This window comes from Mastigoproctus giganteus, chromosome 6 (assembly GCF_048544385.1).
Source record: "Mastigoproctus giganteus isolate SK-2022 chromosome 6, ASM4854438v1, whole genome shotgun sequence".
NCBI lineage: Eukaryota > Metazoa > Arthropoda > Arachnida > Uropygi > Thelyphonidae > Mastigoproctus > Mastigoproctus giganteus.
The window spans coordinates 138,118,633-138,140,308 of record NC_143580.1 but is presented as its reverse complement, the minus strand read 5'-3'; the positions used below and the strand labels follow the sequence as shown (position 1 = coordinate 138,140,308).

The window sequence follows — 21,676 nt, the reverse complement described above, 5'->3', positions numbered from 1 at the left end:
ATACAATGCAATGCAATATTAATTATTAATGAATAATAATAATAATAATAATAATGCATACCAAGTGGTTGGAACGATTCCCGAATGTTCAGGTCACCGAACAGCTAATAGAGGACCATCCTCAAGAAGAACCTGATAGCCCCTGCAATCTTGGAAAAAATCAAGCTGGACGTTGGTGATAAACTACAAAGAACAAAGAATATGGACAACATGGAACAAGAAGAGGAAGAGCAAGAAGAAATACAACCCAGAGCGACTGAAGTGGGTTGTATTTCTTCTTGAAGACGAGTGGAAGAAGGCCCTAACAGAATTTGAATGAATGGATCCCACTAGACCTACGTGATACCAAAGCAGGGACCCAATGGAATCCTGTCCAGAATTACAGACCACCTCAATCGGTAAATAATACCACATTACCTCAAGGTGCAACACTGGAGGTCATCTACACAACTGTATACTGTGTTGCCATAGCAGCCACTAGGATTAATGGAAGAGAAACAAGAGACAAGCAGCAGAAGAAACCAAAAAAAACAAGACTTCAGCAGAATAGAGAAGAATTAAGAGTAAAGATAGGCCAATTGACGCGGTACCAAAGGGATAACAGGAGTAAGAAATTGATTGAAAAACTGAATAGCATCCTCAAGAGAGACAACGTCCACAGCAAACACGACCAAAAATCAGAGAACAGGAGAATATTTACACATACTGAAGCAGAACCTCCTCGGATAAAGCAAGAGACTACTCCGAGCCAAAACAAAGAGAACTCCCATAGAAATGTAAACCGAATCTTCGATGCAAACCAAAGCGCCTTCTATGACAAGACATCATATAGGACAAGTACTAGGGAAAAGTATTATATCATCTAGTTCATGGGTCATCACCCATGAACTAGATGATAATAGGGCTGAGAGTAGAGGAACCAGTTGCAGGAAGTAATTACGGAGTTCTACAGTGGACGACGAAGAGGGAGGTAGCAATAGCTAAAGGCAAAGGAATGAGCTATAATTTCAGAAAAGGAAATTATGATGCCATGGCCTCTATTAATTGGGTAGATATTGCACAGAAAGCAAATACAATTCAATTATGGTATACCTTTAAAACATCATTCACAGAAGCCTTGAATGTGTATATACCATTATAAAAAATACTCCATGAGGAGTATTTTTACACAAGGCTTGACCAACAAACCATCCAGAGTACAGAACCCAACTTTATCCCTCACATCTCAAGTAGTCAACTGGTCTCCCCACTTGGTTGGGACAATATTAACAGTGCAATCAAAGACAGGGTCCACACATACCTTGACAAATTCCTCATCATTGGTTCCTGGACCAACTTCTCCCCACCGGACGTGACACATCTCATCAAGAAGAGACCTACCATCGATCCCTGGACTTGACCATCATATCTTGGACTCCCGGTTTTGACCACCCCACTATTCGTTATCATGGACTACTGGGCCGGCCTTCAGTCTGGATGCGACACAGACTCACCAAATGGAGTCCCAATGACGACACCTGGACTAGACCTTTTCGAACATGACCCGTCCACCATAGCAGCACTCACACTGCTGGATTTCCACCAAGCTGTCGGCTCCAACTGACTGGCCGTGCTAGTTGTACCTACCCTGCACTTGCGGGGTATCTCTCTCTCTCTCTCTCTCTCTCTCTCTCTCTCTCTCTCTCTCTCTCTCTCTCTCTCTCTCTCTCTCTTTTTTTCCCGGCTTCTTTCTTCTGCTTCTTACCATCCTTTTACCCGCCCCCCCTATTTTTCTCTTACACAATGATTTTTTTTTTTTTTTTGTGTGGGGAGGTGGTTTTTCGTTCACCCGCCACCCCACTCTTCTCTCTAGTGAGGCACTGGGCATGCCACACTGCCATCAGGGGCCATCTTCCCTGTCGGCCCCTTTCTTCTGTTTCCTACCCTCCAGTCTTCTGCCTTCCTCTCTTACTTTTCTCTTACACAACGGGTTTTTTTTTTTTTTATATATATGTGTATATATGCCCCACAGGTCTAAATCTAAATACATCAAAATTATTGCCCGACCTATTTGGCCCTAGAACAAGTTATCAGCGAACAACCCTATGCTCTGTTAAAATTACAACCGTTGCTCAAGAAACAGCGATCATCTCATTCCCAAATCTGGTGGTCCTAGTCACTGAAATCCCAGGAAAGTAGGTGGCAAGACCCGCCAGAATACTCTAGCATCAGTGGTACACCCGGTCAGCCTCCCCGTGGTACGGTGTGGTAACGTCGGGTCCCACTAGGGACTCGGCGGCTAATAGACCGGAGGAACAAAGGGCACAACACAATATACAACACATGACCTCCACACACTTCAAATCTCTGGTCCCGATACAATGTACACCCGCGGAGATGGGAGAAATCCCAGGAGCCGTTAGACACTAACATACCTTACACCTTATCTAAGGAAAATGTTTCTCAGTTTAATAGATGGAAAACTGAAAAAAGGAATTTTCACTGGGCCTCAAATAAAGAAACCCTTCAGGGAAGATGTATTTGAAACAATGCTACAGGAAAATGAAGGTTGGTGATTGTTCAAAGCATTGGTGCATGGATCTCTGGTGCCAACTTTACTGCAATGTTATTAAGAAATGAGGTGCTTAATGTCTTTGAAAATTCATTCTTCATTCCCAGCTCAGCTTGTTAATCAAAATTTGGGAGATGTAAGTGATAAGCAAGGGGAACGCTTTCATCGGAACATATCCACGATGGAAAAGAGGTACCAAGATCGCAGAGATATTGTTTGATGGGAGATTACTTTTTTTCCCCTATAGGAAATTAATTTTTTCCCCTATAGAAAAAATTCTCTGGGTAGCAAACATTTCTAAAGATTTAAAATGTATGTAGCGCATTATACGTGTGAGTAAAGTATTCTAAAATAAATAAGAATAATTTTTAAGACAGCATATTTTCATTTAAAGCAGACGTTAATAGCGACATAAGTTTGGTATTTTTGGAATCAGCGCAACAAATTCCTTCAGAATCTGCAACTTTTACTCCGGAGGTAAGGATTTTTTTTTTTTTTTTTTTTTTTGACTGTCCGTATTATACAGTGTGTTCGATTCTTATAGGCCGCTTTGGGAAGTCAACGTACAAATTTGGAGCTACCAAGCAGGGCAAACAACGTTATTTTGTACCTCATCACATGACTCCAGGAGGGGACATGTGTACAGTGTTTGTTCTCTAGCGGCACCGGGGATTTCCCCTACAAACCGCGAAGTATGCAGTGTGACGTAGTACAAACTCTGTAAATGCCAGAGATAGCGCACTTGTGTTAGTTTGCGTAGTGTAGTGTGAGGTCAAGGGACAAAAAAACTAAACTAAATTTTGGCCACCCGAATAATTAAATTCATCTGTCGTGCATTGCGTGTGTTGTCTGGTCGATTTGTCTGTTTGCTGGACGAAAAACCCGAGTTGCCGGAGAAATAAACCTCGCTATCTACCCCTGAAACCGACTAACAACCACGGAGTTAAAAAAAAAAAAACAATAACGTTCCTCGCGTCATCGAAGGGATTCGAACCCGTGCCTTTTCCACGCGGTGTGAGGAAGACGGTGACGATACTATTATGCTACACACACAGACAGGTCAGGGGACAGTTTTCTGTATTAATGACTAATCCAAGAGGCTTTTGCTGCATGCCTTTTTTCCTCTCCACCTGGCAAACACTTTCACAGGTGGCGCCTAGATATTGAATAAAGTTGTTGGGGCCTGCTTATTTCCATTCTTTTAAACATAATTGTTCCAAAGAGTCTCTTGAGCTTATATGACGTTCTGTAAGTAGATAAGCAAAAAAGTGTTAAGAAATAACACTGTATCATGAGTTGATCGAGCTTATTAAAAGTTTATGGTAACAATTTTGTTAGTTTACAAGTGATTGCTTTCTGAAGCACAAAAGTGATCTTTGTGTAATAGTGATGAAGCTGTCTATTTTCAGAATTAGTTCATCAAACCTCCTTTTATTGATCCATGCATGCAATTTTGGGAAACCCAGATTACAACTTAGCAATGCACATCGAAGCTTACAGGTGCGTGACACTCGCATCTCATCAAGCGCAAACCTTTACACGCGCTTATCTCGCAGTTTGAAAGGTGCGCTATCCCTTTATTTAATCGAGTTCTGCGAATCGATTATTAAAGTTGTTGAAATGAATTTCTACCAATCAAAGAACTTAGTCCATTAAATGCGGTATGCTGCAAACTTATGTTACAATGGCAATGTTCAAAAATAATAATATAAAATAAAATAAAGAAATGTTAACCACATTAATTTTTCTTCATTGTATTCATTTTCATTTCTTAAAAGAACTGATTATGTTCTTTTTTTTTTTTTTTTTTATTATTAAGAAATATATTGGATATCTGTGACCATTACGCTTTCTTATTTTGGAAGCCAATTGTGGTATCAAATATTAACCGAAATAAGGAAGTCCGATAGATGTTGAAGAAGTTAATATTATAATAAAAACAAGACATTAGGACCACATTGGAAACAAGCCTGACTAAATTTCTGAAATAATCATAAATAACAATACATTTCACAATCGAAAATATTTAGTGACAACAGGGACAATAACAATATTCGGGTCTCGAGGAAGAGTGTCCCACTGGTGAGCCATGCGTTGGAAGCCTCCGCCTCCTTATCTATATAATCATGATGATTACATAGTGCTTGCCACGAAGTGTCTTTTTGCTCATTTTTCTGTCTTCGTTTCTTACGCCTGAGCGGGTGGGGATCTCATCATCGAGTTTGAGCGGGGTATGCCATTTGTCTGCCTTCCTTATGGCCTGGTAGATTAGCGCAGTGTTTTTCTGGTTTTATTCTCTTTATTCTGTTGTTCGATGAGGTCTGTGAAAACCCCCTTCCTTCTTCTTTCTGGGCTAAGGTCAGTCTTTTGACCGTCGCTTTCGAATGGCATTGGTTGCTTTTCGTCGTCATTAGCCTTCTCATGATCTCCTCCAGCTCGGTGTTAGTCCACGTTATGATCCCGAAGAAGTACGTTAGTACTAGGACTGCGTAGATATAGTCTTAGTTGTATTCCACCCCGTTCAGCTTTGCTTTTAGCAGACTTCTCGATCTCTAATGGTATTTCTCGGTCAGGCGGGCATTGACCTCATTGTATTCTGAATGTTCAGCTTGTATCATCCCCAGGTTAATAATAATAATAATAATAATAATGCACTCTCAAATTTTATTGAGAACCATGTGCAAGGCTATGGAACCTTCTGTTGAAGTTCATATCAGCGAATCAGACTCAATTTATTGGCATTCGATGAATAAATACCAATACCTTAAAACCAGTTTAAAAGTTATCATCCCAGAGGGTTAGTTACCTCTCGAAATTTTACAATTTCTTGTGTAATCGCTAAATTTCAATAAACTGTAATGTGCCAATGGCAGGAATAAAGTTCCTACTCCCAGTTAGGATCTTATTTGTAGACTTAATTTTAAAAACCGTACGTGAACCCAATCAGTTCAGACGTGATTGGGAGAAAAATATTAAGACACCTGGAACTGTCAAAACCATTCCAAGATGATTGGGTAGCATGAAACTGAAGAACCATCATAGAACTAGTCTTTTTCAATCACACGAAAAAATGCAGTCCTAACGAAGCCTCTTCTGAGAGAAAGAAGCACTCTAAATTCGATTGAAGTGGAACAAAGAACGTTATCAATTACTCTATTAATCATTGAACAGTGGCGTGTTCTCATATAAGCTGGAGGTTAACTCCTTGGCACAGATGATACAGATTCCTTTACTTGAGAAACTTAAAGTGATTTCATCTTTATAGTCTTCAAGAAATATGCGAAATAAGCGATTCTCTATGCACTTAGATGTAGTTGTATTCCAAGTAAGGTTGGAAAAGGGCTCATTTCATTTTCAGAAAAGAACAATGAGTGAAGATATTCATAACTATAACTTGGAGTTTCGTTTAATTACTATGAAGAATCATTGTAATCAATGTAGTTAGGGAAGGATGCTACGTAGTTGTTTTCCTTTAAGGTTATTATAATATTAATACCACGTTAAATTAATAGTATAGTTTATTAGGCTGTTCGCCTACATTACTATACATTAAACTGACGTTCAGGTATCATACTGATACCCATCATCAGACAATCTGATCTCGACCAAGGTAATAAACCAGCCTGCACACCAACCCTGATGTTAAGAGTATGGGAGAAAAGGTCACCCCAGGCTTCCACTACAAAAGAACCCCAAATCCAAGATAAAAACTTAGCACTGTCCTATTGCCTAACGGAGTAAATCACTCACCTATAAATTAACTGCTGGTAGCGCCTCTATGCACACTAGGTTTCGGAGAGCATTGGCAAGAGGAGTCTGTCGGCAGGTAAGAATTTAAACTCATTGTATTTACCTTTCATTTCCTGTTTCTATTGTAATGGCAACTTAATACTTTAGAATCGTAATTTGTCAATTGTAATTATAATATTGATAATTGTAATATTAGTAATTATAAATGTCATTGTAAAAATTTGGTAATTGTAGTATTGGTAATTGTAACTGTAATATTCTAAAATATTAAAAATTAGTAACTTTTTCTATTAACTCCAGGGGCTCAACTCCGGTGAGTATGGGCTTGGCACACCCAGGGTCCTCAGCTGGATATTATCATTCTTCTTTTTCTTGGTGACTTCTTTACTTCTGACTCTCTCTCTCTCTCTCAGGAATTTTTAGTTAGTGCAGCATAAGCCTCAGGTTTCCTTGCACCATATGGCTAATAATAATGATGATAATTTTCTGTTTCCCCAACAGCATGGTCTGATGATAAGCGTCAGTAACATACCCGAAACGTCACTTTAATGTATAGTAATGTATAGCGAACAGCCTAATAAACTACATTACTTTCACGTGGTGTAAGATTGATATTAATATAATAACCTTAATTGTAATGAAGTAAATAACATTTTTTTTTTTTCAAAATGATTTTCGGCGAAAGTTGCTTTTTAAGCTTATAAATTAAATCAATATTCTATTGTCACTGAAGCTCAGATGTCCACTTTGAAATTCAGTAAATTCTTCATTGAATGGACCTCAAATTAACAGACTTCTGATATAACGAACAGCTTGACACCGTCCATTAAACGATGTTTTTTGTACACACGAGACCCGGTACCATTATTGCTACCGCGACTCGGTAGTAGTAATGGCAAATGATGCAAGAAAACAAGCTTATGTAGCATCAGCTTAAAAAAAAAAAAAAAACCTACACAGTGCATCCAACCGTACCCTCCAAGAATTTGGAGGGTACGGTGGAAGTGGAGGGTACGTACCCTCCACTTCCACAACAACAGATGGAGGCCTGTCCAACAATCAACTACCCGCTGAATGAAGCAAAACTTCCGCACATCTATCCTACAACTACACTTCCTCAACTTCAATTTATGCCCCCTCATGTATAGAATCAGCAAGTCGAAAAATGCCCTTAACATTACTCAATCCATTCAAGGCTTTAAACTCCTCAATCAATTGAATCAAAGTGCACTCTTTTATCCTCTTCACCACTTCCAGCAGATTTACATCCTTTCAAAAGTGAGGCCTCGGCCTGTATACAGTACCGAAGATGCAGCCTAACCATGTCCTTATAGAAAGGTATAAACATTTCCTTTGATCCCTACATGACCTGGTATCCAACAGAAAGTAACTGATTGGTTAACAGCTTGTAACGCAATTATCTTTGATCTAATTTGCTTCAAGACGGGGTGGATTGGCTTGGATGGATTTTTCAATGATGTTACTGCACTCAGAGAATCATAGTTTGCTTACTGAACAGATTAATCACGTGATCCAGAGCTATTTTAATCACCCACAGTTCAGCATAATAGACACTGCATTCCTTCGGAAGGAACGCAGAACTAGAAAAAAATAGAACAGCCGCTGCGCCCACTGTCGTACTTGTTTTTGAGTCATCGGTATATATTTGAAAACACCGAGAATTTTTAGCTACATGTGCAGCATGGAGTTTTATTATTATTATTAGCTATATGGTGCAAGGAAACCTGAGGCTTATGCTGCACCAGCCAAAAAAAAAAAAAAAAAAAAATTCTGATGGTGAAATCTGCTGCTTGCTTTTTCCCCCATTGTTGGAATTATTATTATTAGCTATATGGTGCAAGGAAGCCTGAGGCTTATGCTGCACCAGCCAAAAAAAAAAAATTTCTGAATTACCCTGAGAGAGAACAAGAGTTAGAAGTAGAAGGGGAATCACCAAGAAAGAGAAGAATTATGATATCCAGCTCAGGACGCTGGGTGTACCAAGCCCATACTCACCAGATATCAGCCCCTAGGGTTAATGAGAAATCACAGACTAGTTTATAATCAGACCATGAAGGTTCATGTGTGTTTGTTTCCTGAAAGATATTACACATGTCTAAATTCCAGAATTGTGTTAACTGTAACAACCTTGTCCCAATTGGCTTGTTTTCGTTAGGTTTGTTGTGATAAAAGGTAGTCCACAGAGGCTCAAATAAGTATGGCCAGATAGGATGAAAGGGAAGGGTCCGTAATTTTGCTGCATAGTTAAGTAGCAACATTTTCCTCCGAAGATGGAGTGGAGGTTCGTGTGCCTCTATACAGGGTGTCTCAAAAATACACGGCAAAACTTCCTCTGCAGTTACTGCTACTCATATGCAGTACCTTGCATTTGTCAAAATCGTGTCGGGTCCACAGTTCCTCATATGTAGACAATAAAAATATTTTATTTCAACAGTTCCGGAAAAACTTTAGTTGCGGTTTCGAGTTTTGAAGATCTATGACACTTAACTGTTCACATCACCTTATAGTAATTGTTCAAAATGTCCACCTTCTGCTTGAATATAGGCCTCACATCGACGTCTCATGGACTCGCGAAGACGATACCAAATTCCCGTTGGCATCGTCGTACCCGTTGCAGATGGTAAGGATACAGTTGGTGTTCTCGCAACACTCTCCAAATAGTCGAATGTTGAATAGCCTGAAGTAGAGGAGGAGATTTTGGATGTTGTGCATGCCACTCGTGGAATCAGCACACGCAGAATAGCAATAGAACTGGCTGTAGTTTGGAAATGCTTGGTTTCTGAGTTATTAACCGGAATTATGTTGATATAAAATATTTTTATTGTCTACATATGAGAAACTCATTCCTGAAGTTATGCCGTGTATTTTTGAGACACCCTGTATATAGACTCTGTACAGGGGATGTTCTGAATGCTCCTAAAGCAGTTCTTAGAGCACTGTGATGGATAGTGTCTAGCCGAATTAGTGCATTTTTTCTGGAAGAGTCATTGATTGGAGCTCTGTAATCCAAGCGAGATTAATACCAGAAGCAGTGTATCGCTCAGCGCTCCATGTTGATGAAGATGGTACTCTGAGGATATTTAATTTTTTCAAGCAAAGTTGCTGTATATCATTGACAAAGCCCCAGGAGCTGTCCTGGCAGTATATCTGCACTTCTCAGAGAATTTCATGTCTGACTGCAGGTCTTTTTCAGTCTCTACTACACTCAGTTCCTCTGCAGTTACTGCTACTCATATGCAGTACCTTGCATTTGTCAATATTAAAGTTCAACCACCACGTCTCAGCCCGTCAACCCAATTTTCCTAGATCTTGTTGCAGTAGCACACCCTGATGACTCTCGTTAACCACCCTATCAACCTTTGTAAACTTAGACAATAAGACTGATATACATTGATGTACCTTTATTAATAAATTTTGAAAACAACAATGGGTACAACACTGAACCCTGGAGAATAACATTAATCCACGAAAAGCAGGCAGTGCACATTATTAACTACTCTGTCTTCTTACGCTTAACCACCTCATAGCAGTAACTTGCCCTTAATGCCATATTGCTCCAGTTTGCACAGCAGTCGTTATGTGCAACAATAGCAAAAGCCTTCCTGAAATCCAAGGTATAAGATGTCATAATTATTTTTTCATCCAGTTCCTCTGTCACTGCATCATAGTAATATCAGATTGGTTAGATAAGTTTGACAAACCAAAGCTGTGATTGCAGTATATTTGCAAGGCTGTCCAGTCCTGCATTATTTCTTTAACCAGATATTCCATTATTTTCCGTGGAATAGACGTTAAGCTAACAGGTTATTATTCACATTGCCTTTTGATCGCTCTTTATGAAACGGAGATACATTCAAATACATTCACACATCTCCAGTCCATAGGACCCCACCCAGAATCCCAGTATGCTCTCATACTTGGATAAGGGTTTGCTTACCTCTAATATAATTGGATAAATTCCATCCATCCCTGGTTACTTTTTTTATGTACATCTTTAACAATTTCTCCTCCACTTTATTTTCAGTTATCACAGTCATTTAGCTCCTCGTTAAGAGTTTGATAAACTTCTAGCATCCCCTTCCCTAATGAATTCATCGTGTGAATGTAGATGTCAAATACCTATTTTCAATTTGTCTGCAACCTGAAAAGGGTCATCAACAATTAATCCATAGTCATCGAATAACCCAATGCGATTCAACCCTTTAATTCTACTGTTAAAGTATAGAAGTCTTCTTTTCTTTCATGAAGTTACCACCAGAGGTAGCAATTTCGCCAAGCCTACTGAAAAAGAGATATAATACTGAATCAAAAATTATGGCTTCTTTAGCATTAGTAGAGGCATATTACGCAAGAAAGCAAGCTTATCCAGCATAAGCCAAAAAAAAACCACGCTCCCATTTCACCTCTCCGTTCGTTTCAAGTACCTGTCAATCTCAGCCTTAAAATTATTTAGGCTTTCAACTTCCACAACAAAGGATGGAAGTCTGTTCCACCAACCAATCACCCGCTGGCTAAAGGCAAATTTCCTACATCTGTCTTTCCTCAATTTGAATTTATGCCCTCTCAGGTGATTATTCTGAGCAAGAGGAAGAATCCCATCGGTTGAGCATACTCAAACCATTCAAGGATTTATACACCTCTATCAGATCACCTCGCCGGTGCCTAATCTCCAGACATTGTAATTTGCAAAACTTAAGCCTTTCTTCGTAAGAGCAACCCTTTGTTCCATTCACTAATCTTCTTGCCCTTCTCTGTACTCGTTCCAGCAGCTCTACATCCTTCTTGAAATGAGGCCTCCAGACTTGTATACAGTATTCAAGGTGTGGCCTGACCATTGCCTTATAAAAGGGAATAATCACCTCCTTATCCCTGCTAGAAAAATTCCTGTATATCATTGACAAGACACCATGAGCTACTCCTGCAGACCATCTGCACTGCTCAGAAAACTTCATATTTGCCTGCACAAATATCCCCAGGTCCTTTTCATTCTCTACCACTGTCAGTGTAGTACCACAAAGTTGATACATTGCTCTGGAGTTACTGTTTCCCATATGTAGTATTTTACATTTGTCAATGTTAAACTTCATTTGCCACCTCTCAGCCCATCTGCTCAACCTTTCCAGATCCTGTTGCAGCAGCATACCATAAGTGTCCTTAACAACCCTGCCAACCTATCGTCTGCAAACTTGGACATTAAGCTTGATATACCATCATCAATATCATTTATAAATACAGAAAACAACAATGGACCCAATACTAACCCTGAGGGACTCCGCTAATAACATTAGTCCATGATGAGCAGTGTCCATTGATTACCATTGATTGATCTGAACATGCTTCAGATTGCTTCTCTAATTTATATACCTCATTAAAAATTCGTTATGCTGCTGATGTTGTGTAGTAGAATTTTAGGAGCATCAGTGATAAGGCCATATTGCTCTGTATATAAAGCAGGCTTTCTATGGAAAATTTTGTTTGCTGGATGAAAAACCAATTTCCGGGAGAAAAAACCATGCTACCCTCGCCTGAGATTGAAAAAGCAAGGTTGTGAAAAATGGTCATAAAAATTCCTTACATCATCAACGGGGCTGAACTCAAGTCTTTTCCACATGGTGTGGGGAGGATGCGATTCTACCACCTGCACTGCCCACAAGGGCTAAGCTGCTCTTGGAATCAATAAATCGTGTTGGGTCCACTGTTTTCTGTATTTATTATTGATATTGATTAAGGTATATCAGGCTTAATGTCTAAGTTTGCAGATGATATTATTATTATTAGCCATATGGGGCAAGGAAGCCTGAGGCTTATGCTGCACATTATGAAGGTTGGCAGGGTTGTTAATGACACTAATGACAGTATGCTACTCCAAGAGAATCTAGAAATGTTGAGCAGATGGACTGAGAGGTGGCAACTGAAGTTTAACATTGACAAATGTAAGGTACTGCATATGGGTGCCAGTAATTCCAGAGTAACATATCAACTGTATAGTACTACACTCAAGGTGGTAGAGAATGAAAAGGACCTTGGGGGTAATTGTGCAGGCAGATATGAAGTTTTCTGAGCAGTGCAGACAGTCTTCAAGAGTAGCTCATGGTGTCTTGTCAATGATATACAGGAATTTTTCTAGCAGGGATAAGGTGATTATCCCCTTGTATAAGGCAATGGTTAGGCCACACCTTGATTACTGTATAGAGGTCTGGAGGCCTCATTTTGAGAAGGATGTAGAGCTGTTGGAACAAGCACAGAGAAGGGTAACAAGATTAGTGAATGGAATAAAGGGTTATTATTATTATTAGCCATATGGTACAAGGGAGCCTGAGGCTTATGCTGCACCAGCCAAAAAAAAAAAAAAAAATTACCCATCTGTGTGTGAGAGAGAAGTAGAAAGGCATCACCAAGAAAGAGAAGAATGATGATATCCAGCTCAGGACCCTGGGTTTGCCAAGCCCATACTCAAAGAAAGGATTAAGTTTTGCAAATTACAATGTCTGGAGACTAGGCACCTGCAAGGTGATCTGATTGAAGGGTATAAAGCCTTGAATGGTTTGAGCATGCTCAATGCTGATGGGATTCTTGCTCTTTCTCAGAATAATCACCTAAGAGGGCATAAATTCAAATTGAGGAGTGACAGTTGTAGGATAGATGTGCAGAAGTTTGCCTTTAGCCAGCGTGTGGTTGATGCTGGAACAAAATTCCATCTGTTGTTGTAGAAGTTGATAGCTTAAATAAATTTAAGGCAAAACTAGACAAACATTTGGAGCAAATGAATGGGTGAAATGGGAAGGTTTTTTTTTTTTTTTTTTCGGCTGATGCTGCAGTAGTTTGTTTTCTTGCATCATATGCCTCTACTAATGCTAATGAGCTGTTTTTATTTCAGTGTTCTAATGTAAACATCCTAAAGTTTTTTCAACAGACTAAAACATGAGTTGCATGGAAACAAATCTGTAATGTACACCATGTCTGAGTACTTTTCAGTACATCTTTTGAAGAACTGCAACAATTGAATTAAGCTGGGAATGTGTGTGATTGCATTATCATGTCTTCTGTCAGTTCCACTTACCATGTTTGATATGTGACACTGGTGGTTGAAGTTTAAACATATCATTTACTCTCAATGTCAGCATCTGGTTCTTTAAAGTCTAAACCAGGGGTCGCAACCTACAGCTCTCGAGCTGCATGCGGCTCTTTGAACATGTAACTGTGGCTCTAACTTTTAGCCCACATGAAACACAATTTGAAATGTAGTTGGAGGACTTAAAAATCAAGAACATGTGGAGTGCAAGACTAAAATGCCTTAAAACTGAAACTGAGGATTTCGAGAGGCAAAAAGGCTGCACTTGCAATTCTACACAATGGATGGTGATAGATTAGTTGAAAAAGCAAGACGAAATTGTATTCAACGCATGTAGTTTACCAGACATGTATATAAATTTTAAAATATTTGCGTTTGGACTCCTCAGTTTTTGATTCGATGTATTTCTGCAGGCTATTTTCGAACATGAACTATACTAAAAATAAATCAAGAAATGGTTTGAAGAATGCGAGTCTCTCAACATGTTTAAAGATGAAAATTATGGCATACTTGCCTGATGTTGAGAGACTCGCTCAAGAAGTTCAACAGCAAAAGTCACATTAATCCGTACCCAATTGGATGTTTGTTGTTTTTTCAGTATTAATAAATATTTCAAACTTTATATTTTTTTTTATTAAAACACCTTCCCACTCTATTCGATTTCTTAAAAGACTTCTCCCCCCCTCCAGCTTGAGCTGAGGTCCTTCGGATTCTCTTTTTCTTTTTTAATTAGATCGAAAATAGCGCTTCACTCAAAAAGGTTGCCGACCTCTGGTCTAAACAATAATGGAAAAACTTAGCTGCAGAAATCTGGGGTCAGCATTGGTTCATTTGGAAAAACGAATGATTCCACAGCATACTGGAAAAAGACTAGTTCTGAAGAAATTTCTTAGAGGCTAAACAACATCAAAATCTAGGCAATAAGATTAGCTCAATGCTTTCTGAATGATTTTTTTTTTTGGCAGAAAAGATAATTTGGCCATAGTGTGCATGTTATAATTTTGAGTCCTGATATCAAAACTGTATTAAATGTGATTCAGGAGTTATAATTTAAAGAAATTAAAACTTAATGAAAGAAATATTTGTGTACTGGTAAACACTGTGTTCAGATAAATAAAGATTTTGTTTTTTTAACGATATATCTCATATGCAGAAAACATTCAAATATGCTGTTTGAAATTGTGTAATACTAAGGCTTTCATTGTTAGGACAAGTTATTTCATATAAATAGGGGAAATGTTGATTATTTCAAATATTGCAATATTGAAGAAACTCAATATAGAAGTGGAGAGCATTCCATATTCAAATAAACAGTGCAATACTTCACTATCTGAAAAACAGTGCTGTTTATATGAAGCAGAGTGTTAACACAAAACACTCTTTATCAACAACTCCTTGGAATGCCAATTCATTTGGTTTGTGTATTACATACATGTGTTTCACAGAAGTTCACTAATGGTGTCTTTTATTGCTATTAGGAATTTTCTTTATTGGTCATTAGCAAAGATGACCAATTATCTGTTAAAAAATGAATTCATCACTGCTCACCTTTTCCCCATAAACAGTGAATAACATTGGTCTGCATTTTAAGAAAATCCTCTGATGTTTTATTGTTGTTAAGTAACCTGAACTACATTTTTAATGTAGTTTTAATGTTCAAACAGTTACCATTTTTGAAAATCAACACAGAATATGAGAATCGCATTAGAAGCAGATAACACCTAGCAAAACTGCACCAGATAACAACCAGAAGCAGAATAAACACTTAGTAGGATTATATAGTTACCTGACTTGCAGGTCTTCTCAATATGTCTAAATATGTTTGGGCATATCCATACCAGTCAGTCAAAAGAAATAGTACACATTGCAAATACATGGAATGTGTATCTAAAAAAGCAATTCTTACTGTTTGTAAAAAAAACTGTATATGACAGGTAAAAACAACTTGAATTTTTAGAATTAGCACTAAAAGTATACCCATAAACACCAGGGATTTTGTAAAGCTCAAAATCTATGCAGACTGATAGGTCTGCATATATAATTAGGAAGTAAAAGAATTAACTGCACCTGAGACAGCAGAGAAAAAGTCTTCTTAGCAAATAAAAAAGTCACTTTAGTGAAACCTCCATAAATCCATATGAAACAATACAGTAAACCTCCACCAATCCAGTTACAGTTAATCCGGACGTCGGATAATCTGGATCGAAATATGAAAAATTCTATTCACAGGTGAATACTTTGAAAGACACATGGGATTTATGAAGGCAGATGAGTCACCCTGACTGTACACAGAGAGAGAGAGAGAGAGAGAGAGAGAGAGAGAGAGAGAGAGAGAGAGAGAGAGCATACGTACATACATCACATTGTCTTGCATGTTGTTCTGTATTGTTGTTGATTCTAGTCAGACAGATGTTATTGCTTATTTTGCTTCTTTTGCATGCTTCTTTAAACGTATTTATTTATACACACAAGTTAACATATTTTATATAATTATGGGTTCTAATGAATTTAAAAGTGGAATAAAAAGAAAACACGTTACTGTAACTAACACTAACAAGCTCAAAGTGATAGAACAACTTGAAAATGGTGTTCCTGGAAAAAAAGTTGCTGAAGAATTTGGTATTGGCCAACAGACTGTCAGATATTAAAAAACAAAAAGAATCTATAAACAGACATTAAAAAAACAAAAAGAATCTATAAGAAGACAATACATTTATCCATCTATCGATGGATAAATGTATTGTCTTTTTATAGTTTTTAAATAAAGGCTCTACAGTAATATTTTTTTATTTATTTTCATCAGCACTACCTATATCATAAATTTGCCATTTATTTGTTTGAAGGTTTTTTTTTCTTTGAAGGTTATCGTTTGCTTCACTAATCTGGATTGTCACTTAATCCAGATCACCTCTCCCCCCAATTAACCGGATTGGTGAGGGTTTACTGCACCAGATCAAACAATCAAAGGAAATTTATGATAAGATTATTTTTAAATAAAAATTGGATTTAATTGTATGGCTGCAATTTAAATATGATGAAATATTAAGAGAAAAAATATCACTGTTAGGCAGTTGAAGGAGCAAAAAATTGTCTCCCCCATCTAAATTAGGAGATCTGGCAAGTTTGATTACTAATCTGATTTGATCTAATTACAAATATTTTTTATTTTGATATATTCATTTTCAAATGCATTTCATGAAGGGAGGGGGTGACACTTTGTATTACATGTAATTAAAAACAAAATACATCAAATGTTAAAACAATAAATTTATTTCATTTGCATCAAGCTAAGCTAAATGCAATGAATACAATAAAACATGATGCATTAAGAAACTTTTTTTTTTTTATAACTGCCAAGTTCTTTTCTTATCTCATTCTGTGTATCATCTGAATACATTTCTGGTGAAATTATTAAAATTATTCACAATATGTTCAAGTTTTATGCATCAGTTAAACTTAATAGCAATCAAGTTATTCATATAAAACCAAAAAACAACATGTCCCATTCATTAAAAAAAAAAACAAAATAACAGAGATATCTTACTGTTAAAATTTCACTTTTTTTGTAGTGGCTTAAGGCCTATTGTATGTATAAAAATTTTTGATAATTAATGAAAGAACTTCAGATATTGCACATACTATTTATTAGGAAAACTTTTGAGCCTAAAGGCAAGTAAGGCTCCTGGAGTTGATGACATTTACCCAGTAATTTTAAAGGAAGTGGCAAGAGTGTGTGTTGCACCACTGAGGTTAATTATGAAGGCATCCCAGACAGACTTTGGAGATTCCTTTGGATTGGAGACATGCTAATATCTCCAATACATAAAGGTGGTTCTAAAGAGTGAAGTCAGTAATTACAGATCTGTTAGTGTGACTTCAATGGTAGGGAAAATGTTAGAGGCAGTGATTAAGAGTACGATCCAAGAGGCATTTAGACAGAAATGGCATGCTGAAATACATAACATAGTTTTGTTAAAGGTAAATCATTTTTAACTAACCTGGTAAGAGCTGGATGTAGAGAACAATTACAACATAGTTTATTTTTGGATTTTAGCATTTGACTCAGTCCCTCATGAGAAGTTACTGTATAAGCTGGAACACGTTGGGATTACTGGAAAGATTCTAGCATTGATTGCTGGGTGGCTGCAGGTTGTGATTTGGTTGTGATTAATGGATATTCTTCAGAATGGTGCAACATCAGAAGTAGGATCACCAAGGATTGGTTTTTGGGCCACTGTTGTTTCTGATTTTCATAAATGACATTGACCAAGAGTTAAAGGGTGTGAAGTCAAACTGGCAGACAACAAAAAGATTGGTAGAGTGGTTAATGATCACTAACAAGCAGCACTCCTTCAGGATGATTTGAATAGGCTTCAGGAATGGTCAGAAAATTGGCAGTTAACTTTTAATGCAGCAAAATGCAAGGTCATACACTTTGAGAATGGTAACTCCGAAATAATTTATACACTTGTTGGGACAGAATTAAAAACAGTCAAGTTAGAAAGAGATCTGGGAGTTGCATTTTCCTGGATACCACGGGCAGCCAAGAGAGCCTATGGTACCCTATTGATGATTTATCAAATAATATCCAGTAGAAATAGGGAAGTCATAATGCCACTGTATAATGCAATTGTAACACCGCATTTGGAATAGTGTCCAAGTAAAGAGACCGCATCTGAAAATAGATAATGAACACCTTGAAAGAGTCCAAAGATGGGCAACTCACCTGGTGCAGTCATCAAAAGGGTAACCATATGAGGAAAGACTTTGATTAAGTGGGCTACAAAACTTGGCAACCAGGCACCTAAAGACTGAACATGATTAAGGTGGATAAGGCTCATCTAAGGTGCATAAGAGGGGTTAATAAAATGAATGATAGCAGAATTTTCACTGTTATAAAGAATTCCAGAACTAGGGACCATAAATTAAACAAATTAAAGGGGAAGAGATTAGACTAGATTGTAGGAAGTTTTCTTTTAGCCAGCAAGAATTAATTACTGGAACAAGTTGCTTCTTTAGGTAGTTCAGGCTGACAGTTTGAACGAATTCAAAAGTAAACTGGATAGTTGCCTACATGAGGAGGGAAATGTATAATTTGCTTTGTATTTTCTTTTCTAGTTTTTCTTTCTTTATTTTATATTTTTTAATTTATTTATTTTTTGCTGGTGTAGAAAAAGTCTATAGTTTCCTCGCACTATACGGCTGATACTAATATGATTGTTCCAATTTATTTAACATTTGGAAAAAAAAAAAATAAATGCTAAAAGCAGTCATATATGATTATAACAAACAGGACATGACTTACCATTTGGCATAAAACTGACATCTGTGTCATCTAATATTATTAGATGATGCAAATGATATTATTAGATTAATATCTGTATTTCATCTAATACAAAACTCTTAACAGATTATTATGTAAACATGCAATAAATTATTGGTTAGTCTAACTACTTTTATTTAATATATATGTACATACATATATACAAGGTGCTACCAAAAATTATGAGACAGGTCATGTAACAACAACTATCGATACTAACAAAGTTTCCAGCCAGGTAGTGACAGAATATACTTTTGCAGCAGCTCTTTTCTTGTCATATACCATTCTACACCACATTAGTCATGCAAACAAAGCTGCTTAATGAAGATACGTATACTGTTCTTTGCAATTTTTTATAATCATTCAAAAAAATTTAAGTTGTTCAAAACAAACAAAGAGTTTGCATCAAGTTTTACTTCAGGTGGCTTGGCAGAACAGCTTGAAGATGTTACATTACAGGTAGTGGAAAAGATGTTTTATCGAAAAAAAAAATATTAGAGTGGCAATTCTGATAAAGCAACACCCAAACAATTGTCTGTCTGACAGTTTCTGGCGAGGAACGAGATGCTTAATACCTGATTCCCCTCTTACTCGGCAAATCTAGCTTCATGTGACTTCTAGTGTCCAAAGATTAAACTGAAGCTCAATGGAAAGAGCTAATGAGGTATTGAAGATTCAGTATAAACTGTTAGATATACCAAACAGCAACATGAAAAAGAATTTCAGACATGCTTTCAACGATGACACTCTAGGTATCATTGTTGTTATTGTTAAGTTGCCAAAAGGGACAACTTATTTGGAGGGGAACATGATTTAAAATTAAGTAAATTAAGTGAACATCTGTTTTTAGCCTATTGTTAGTCACCTGGAAGTCATTTTAAACCCCACCCATTTTCTTTGCTATTTTGCACTCACTTTTCAATCAAAAACCAATCAATTTGCTCAGCCGTAGCTTACAATGCTTTCCAAATTAATGTTTGCCACAGTTTCTACGGCAAACATTAATTTGGGAAATTTGTATTAAATAGGGTTAAAATGACTCTCAGAGTTGGCAATGTCTTGTGTATGAGTCCATCTGATGACAAACTGGTTATATGCATTCTCATAACTTTTTGGATAGCACCTCATATTATTAAATGGATTTCTTAGCCATGAAAGTTAAACTTCTACATGATTCAAACAGAACGCTATACAAAAATATCTCTCGAATGTATATCCTCAGAGTTTTCTAAACTTTTTACAAATGGAGTTTGTTATTACTGAAAGTATATCTTTTGACACACATTGATGGCATTATTTCTTCTACAAAAAGCCTGTTCTACAACAGCTAATATTCCAAACTAAATAAATGGCTAATGTCATTGGCACATTTACAAACATACATATTTAAGTAATGACTAGGAATTTCAAAATGAAAAGTAGCACAAAAATTTCACATTTTTGTACAAGACAAACCATTAACTAAACAAAAATTTATATAGATATGCATCAAGAATGCAATTAAAGGTTCATTTTATTTTCATCTATCTTGATTTCATTTATGCCTTGTAAACATTAATGATCTAGGATACGGAGATTACCAGACACAATTTTGTTCTCAAGGATAGCTCCAGGAGGAATATCAATTCTGTCTCCATGATTGGCTATAATGATAACTGTTCCCTGAAATACAGCATTCATAAACTTTAACGTTATTTAAAATACTAATGTAAGTACAGTGTTAGAAATAAGATAACATAAGTTACCAATACCATATTTTTTAAATTTTTTTTAATGAAAACCCCAAACACGAAAAGTATTAGAATCAATCAGTATTTAGTACCATGTACGGCAGCAGTTCCCACCGGTGGTTCGCGAACCCCTGGGGGTTCACGAAAGTGTTCCAGGGGGTTCACACTAAAAATTTTTTTGTAATGGTATCTGCATAGGTTTATATAGATATATTATTGTAAACTACAAAACATAACTAATAATAAACAATAAAGTAAAATAAAAAGTAAAGAACTGCCAAAGAAAGAAACCAAAATCTCCCAAAATTCCTTATAATTAGTTTACTATCTTACAGTATATCATGTTAAATAAACATATTTTCTATACTAAATTTTTTTTGATTCTCAAGGACCATTGTTAGGTACAGGAACTTTTTTTTTTAGAAAATATAGTACTTAGTACAGTGCATGGGTTGAAGGTTGAAAAGCTGAAAGAAGATACTTTTGATATTAGACTTGAACTTCTGTTAATTGTAATTTTCACGAAATACATAAGAAGGAAGGTTGTTCCAGAAAATGGAAATTGAATGAATAAATGAGGAAGAAGAAAAGTTGGTTTTGTTGGAAGTTGGACAATAAAAGGATGTTGATTAGTTGCGGCACGTGTTTGGTTTTATTTGAAAGAGAGAGAGTGGGAATTATAGAAGTCGATTCAGAAGAACAGTGCCCATGGAAGTAGTTCCATGAGACAGAGTGGAGAGACTCTGTTAGAGATGAGACATTAATTGTTATGCAATGTTGCTTATAAAAAGTAGTACTGGAAATATTTTATAATAAAAATTCAGAAATATTATATGATTTCAGAGAATATAGGCTTAGTGGTTCGCTTTAAAAATATTATGTTGAAAGGGGTTCACGAATTAAAAAAGGTTGGGAACCGCTGATGTATGGGATGAAGGTTGAGAAGACTTCCTCAAAGATACTTGTTGACTAAGGACCTCAATTTCCAGGAAATACAATTTCAATTTTCAGGAAATACACAAGAAGGTGTCTCCAAAAAAAAAAAAAAAAAGCGGTACATGTTCAAGCTGGTTTGGAAGAGAGTGGGGGAATTACAGATGTCAATTCAGAAGAACAGTGCCCGTGGAAGTATCTATAGAAAATGTATTCAGCAGAAGCAGATAAATCTGTGAGACAGAGGTGGAAAGACTTTGTAAGAGATGAGTCATTAATTAATCTAAATGCCCTCT

General features: G+C 36.8%; 1 protein-coding gene across 2 annotated transcripts in view; it reads right to left on the bottom strand.

The window, feature by feature from the left end:
* Window positions 1–21,676, bottom strand: part of UGP (UDP-glucose pyrophosphorylase) — a 443,603-nt gene that overhangs the window by 232,893 nt on the left and 189,034 nt on the right. Inside the window, exon 15 of one of the 2 annotated variants that reach the window (XM_090376514.1) lies at window positions 18,875–20,379. The exons of the other annotated variant lie outside the window; for it this stretch is intronic. Coding sequence (XP_090232640.1) covers window positions 20,272–20,379 — 108 coding nt within the window. The 3' untranslated portion in view covers window positions 18,875–20,271. Of the gene's footprint in view, window positions 1–18,874; window positions 20,380–21,676 lie in introns of those variants that run through there. 2 annotated transcript variants of the gene reach the window in all.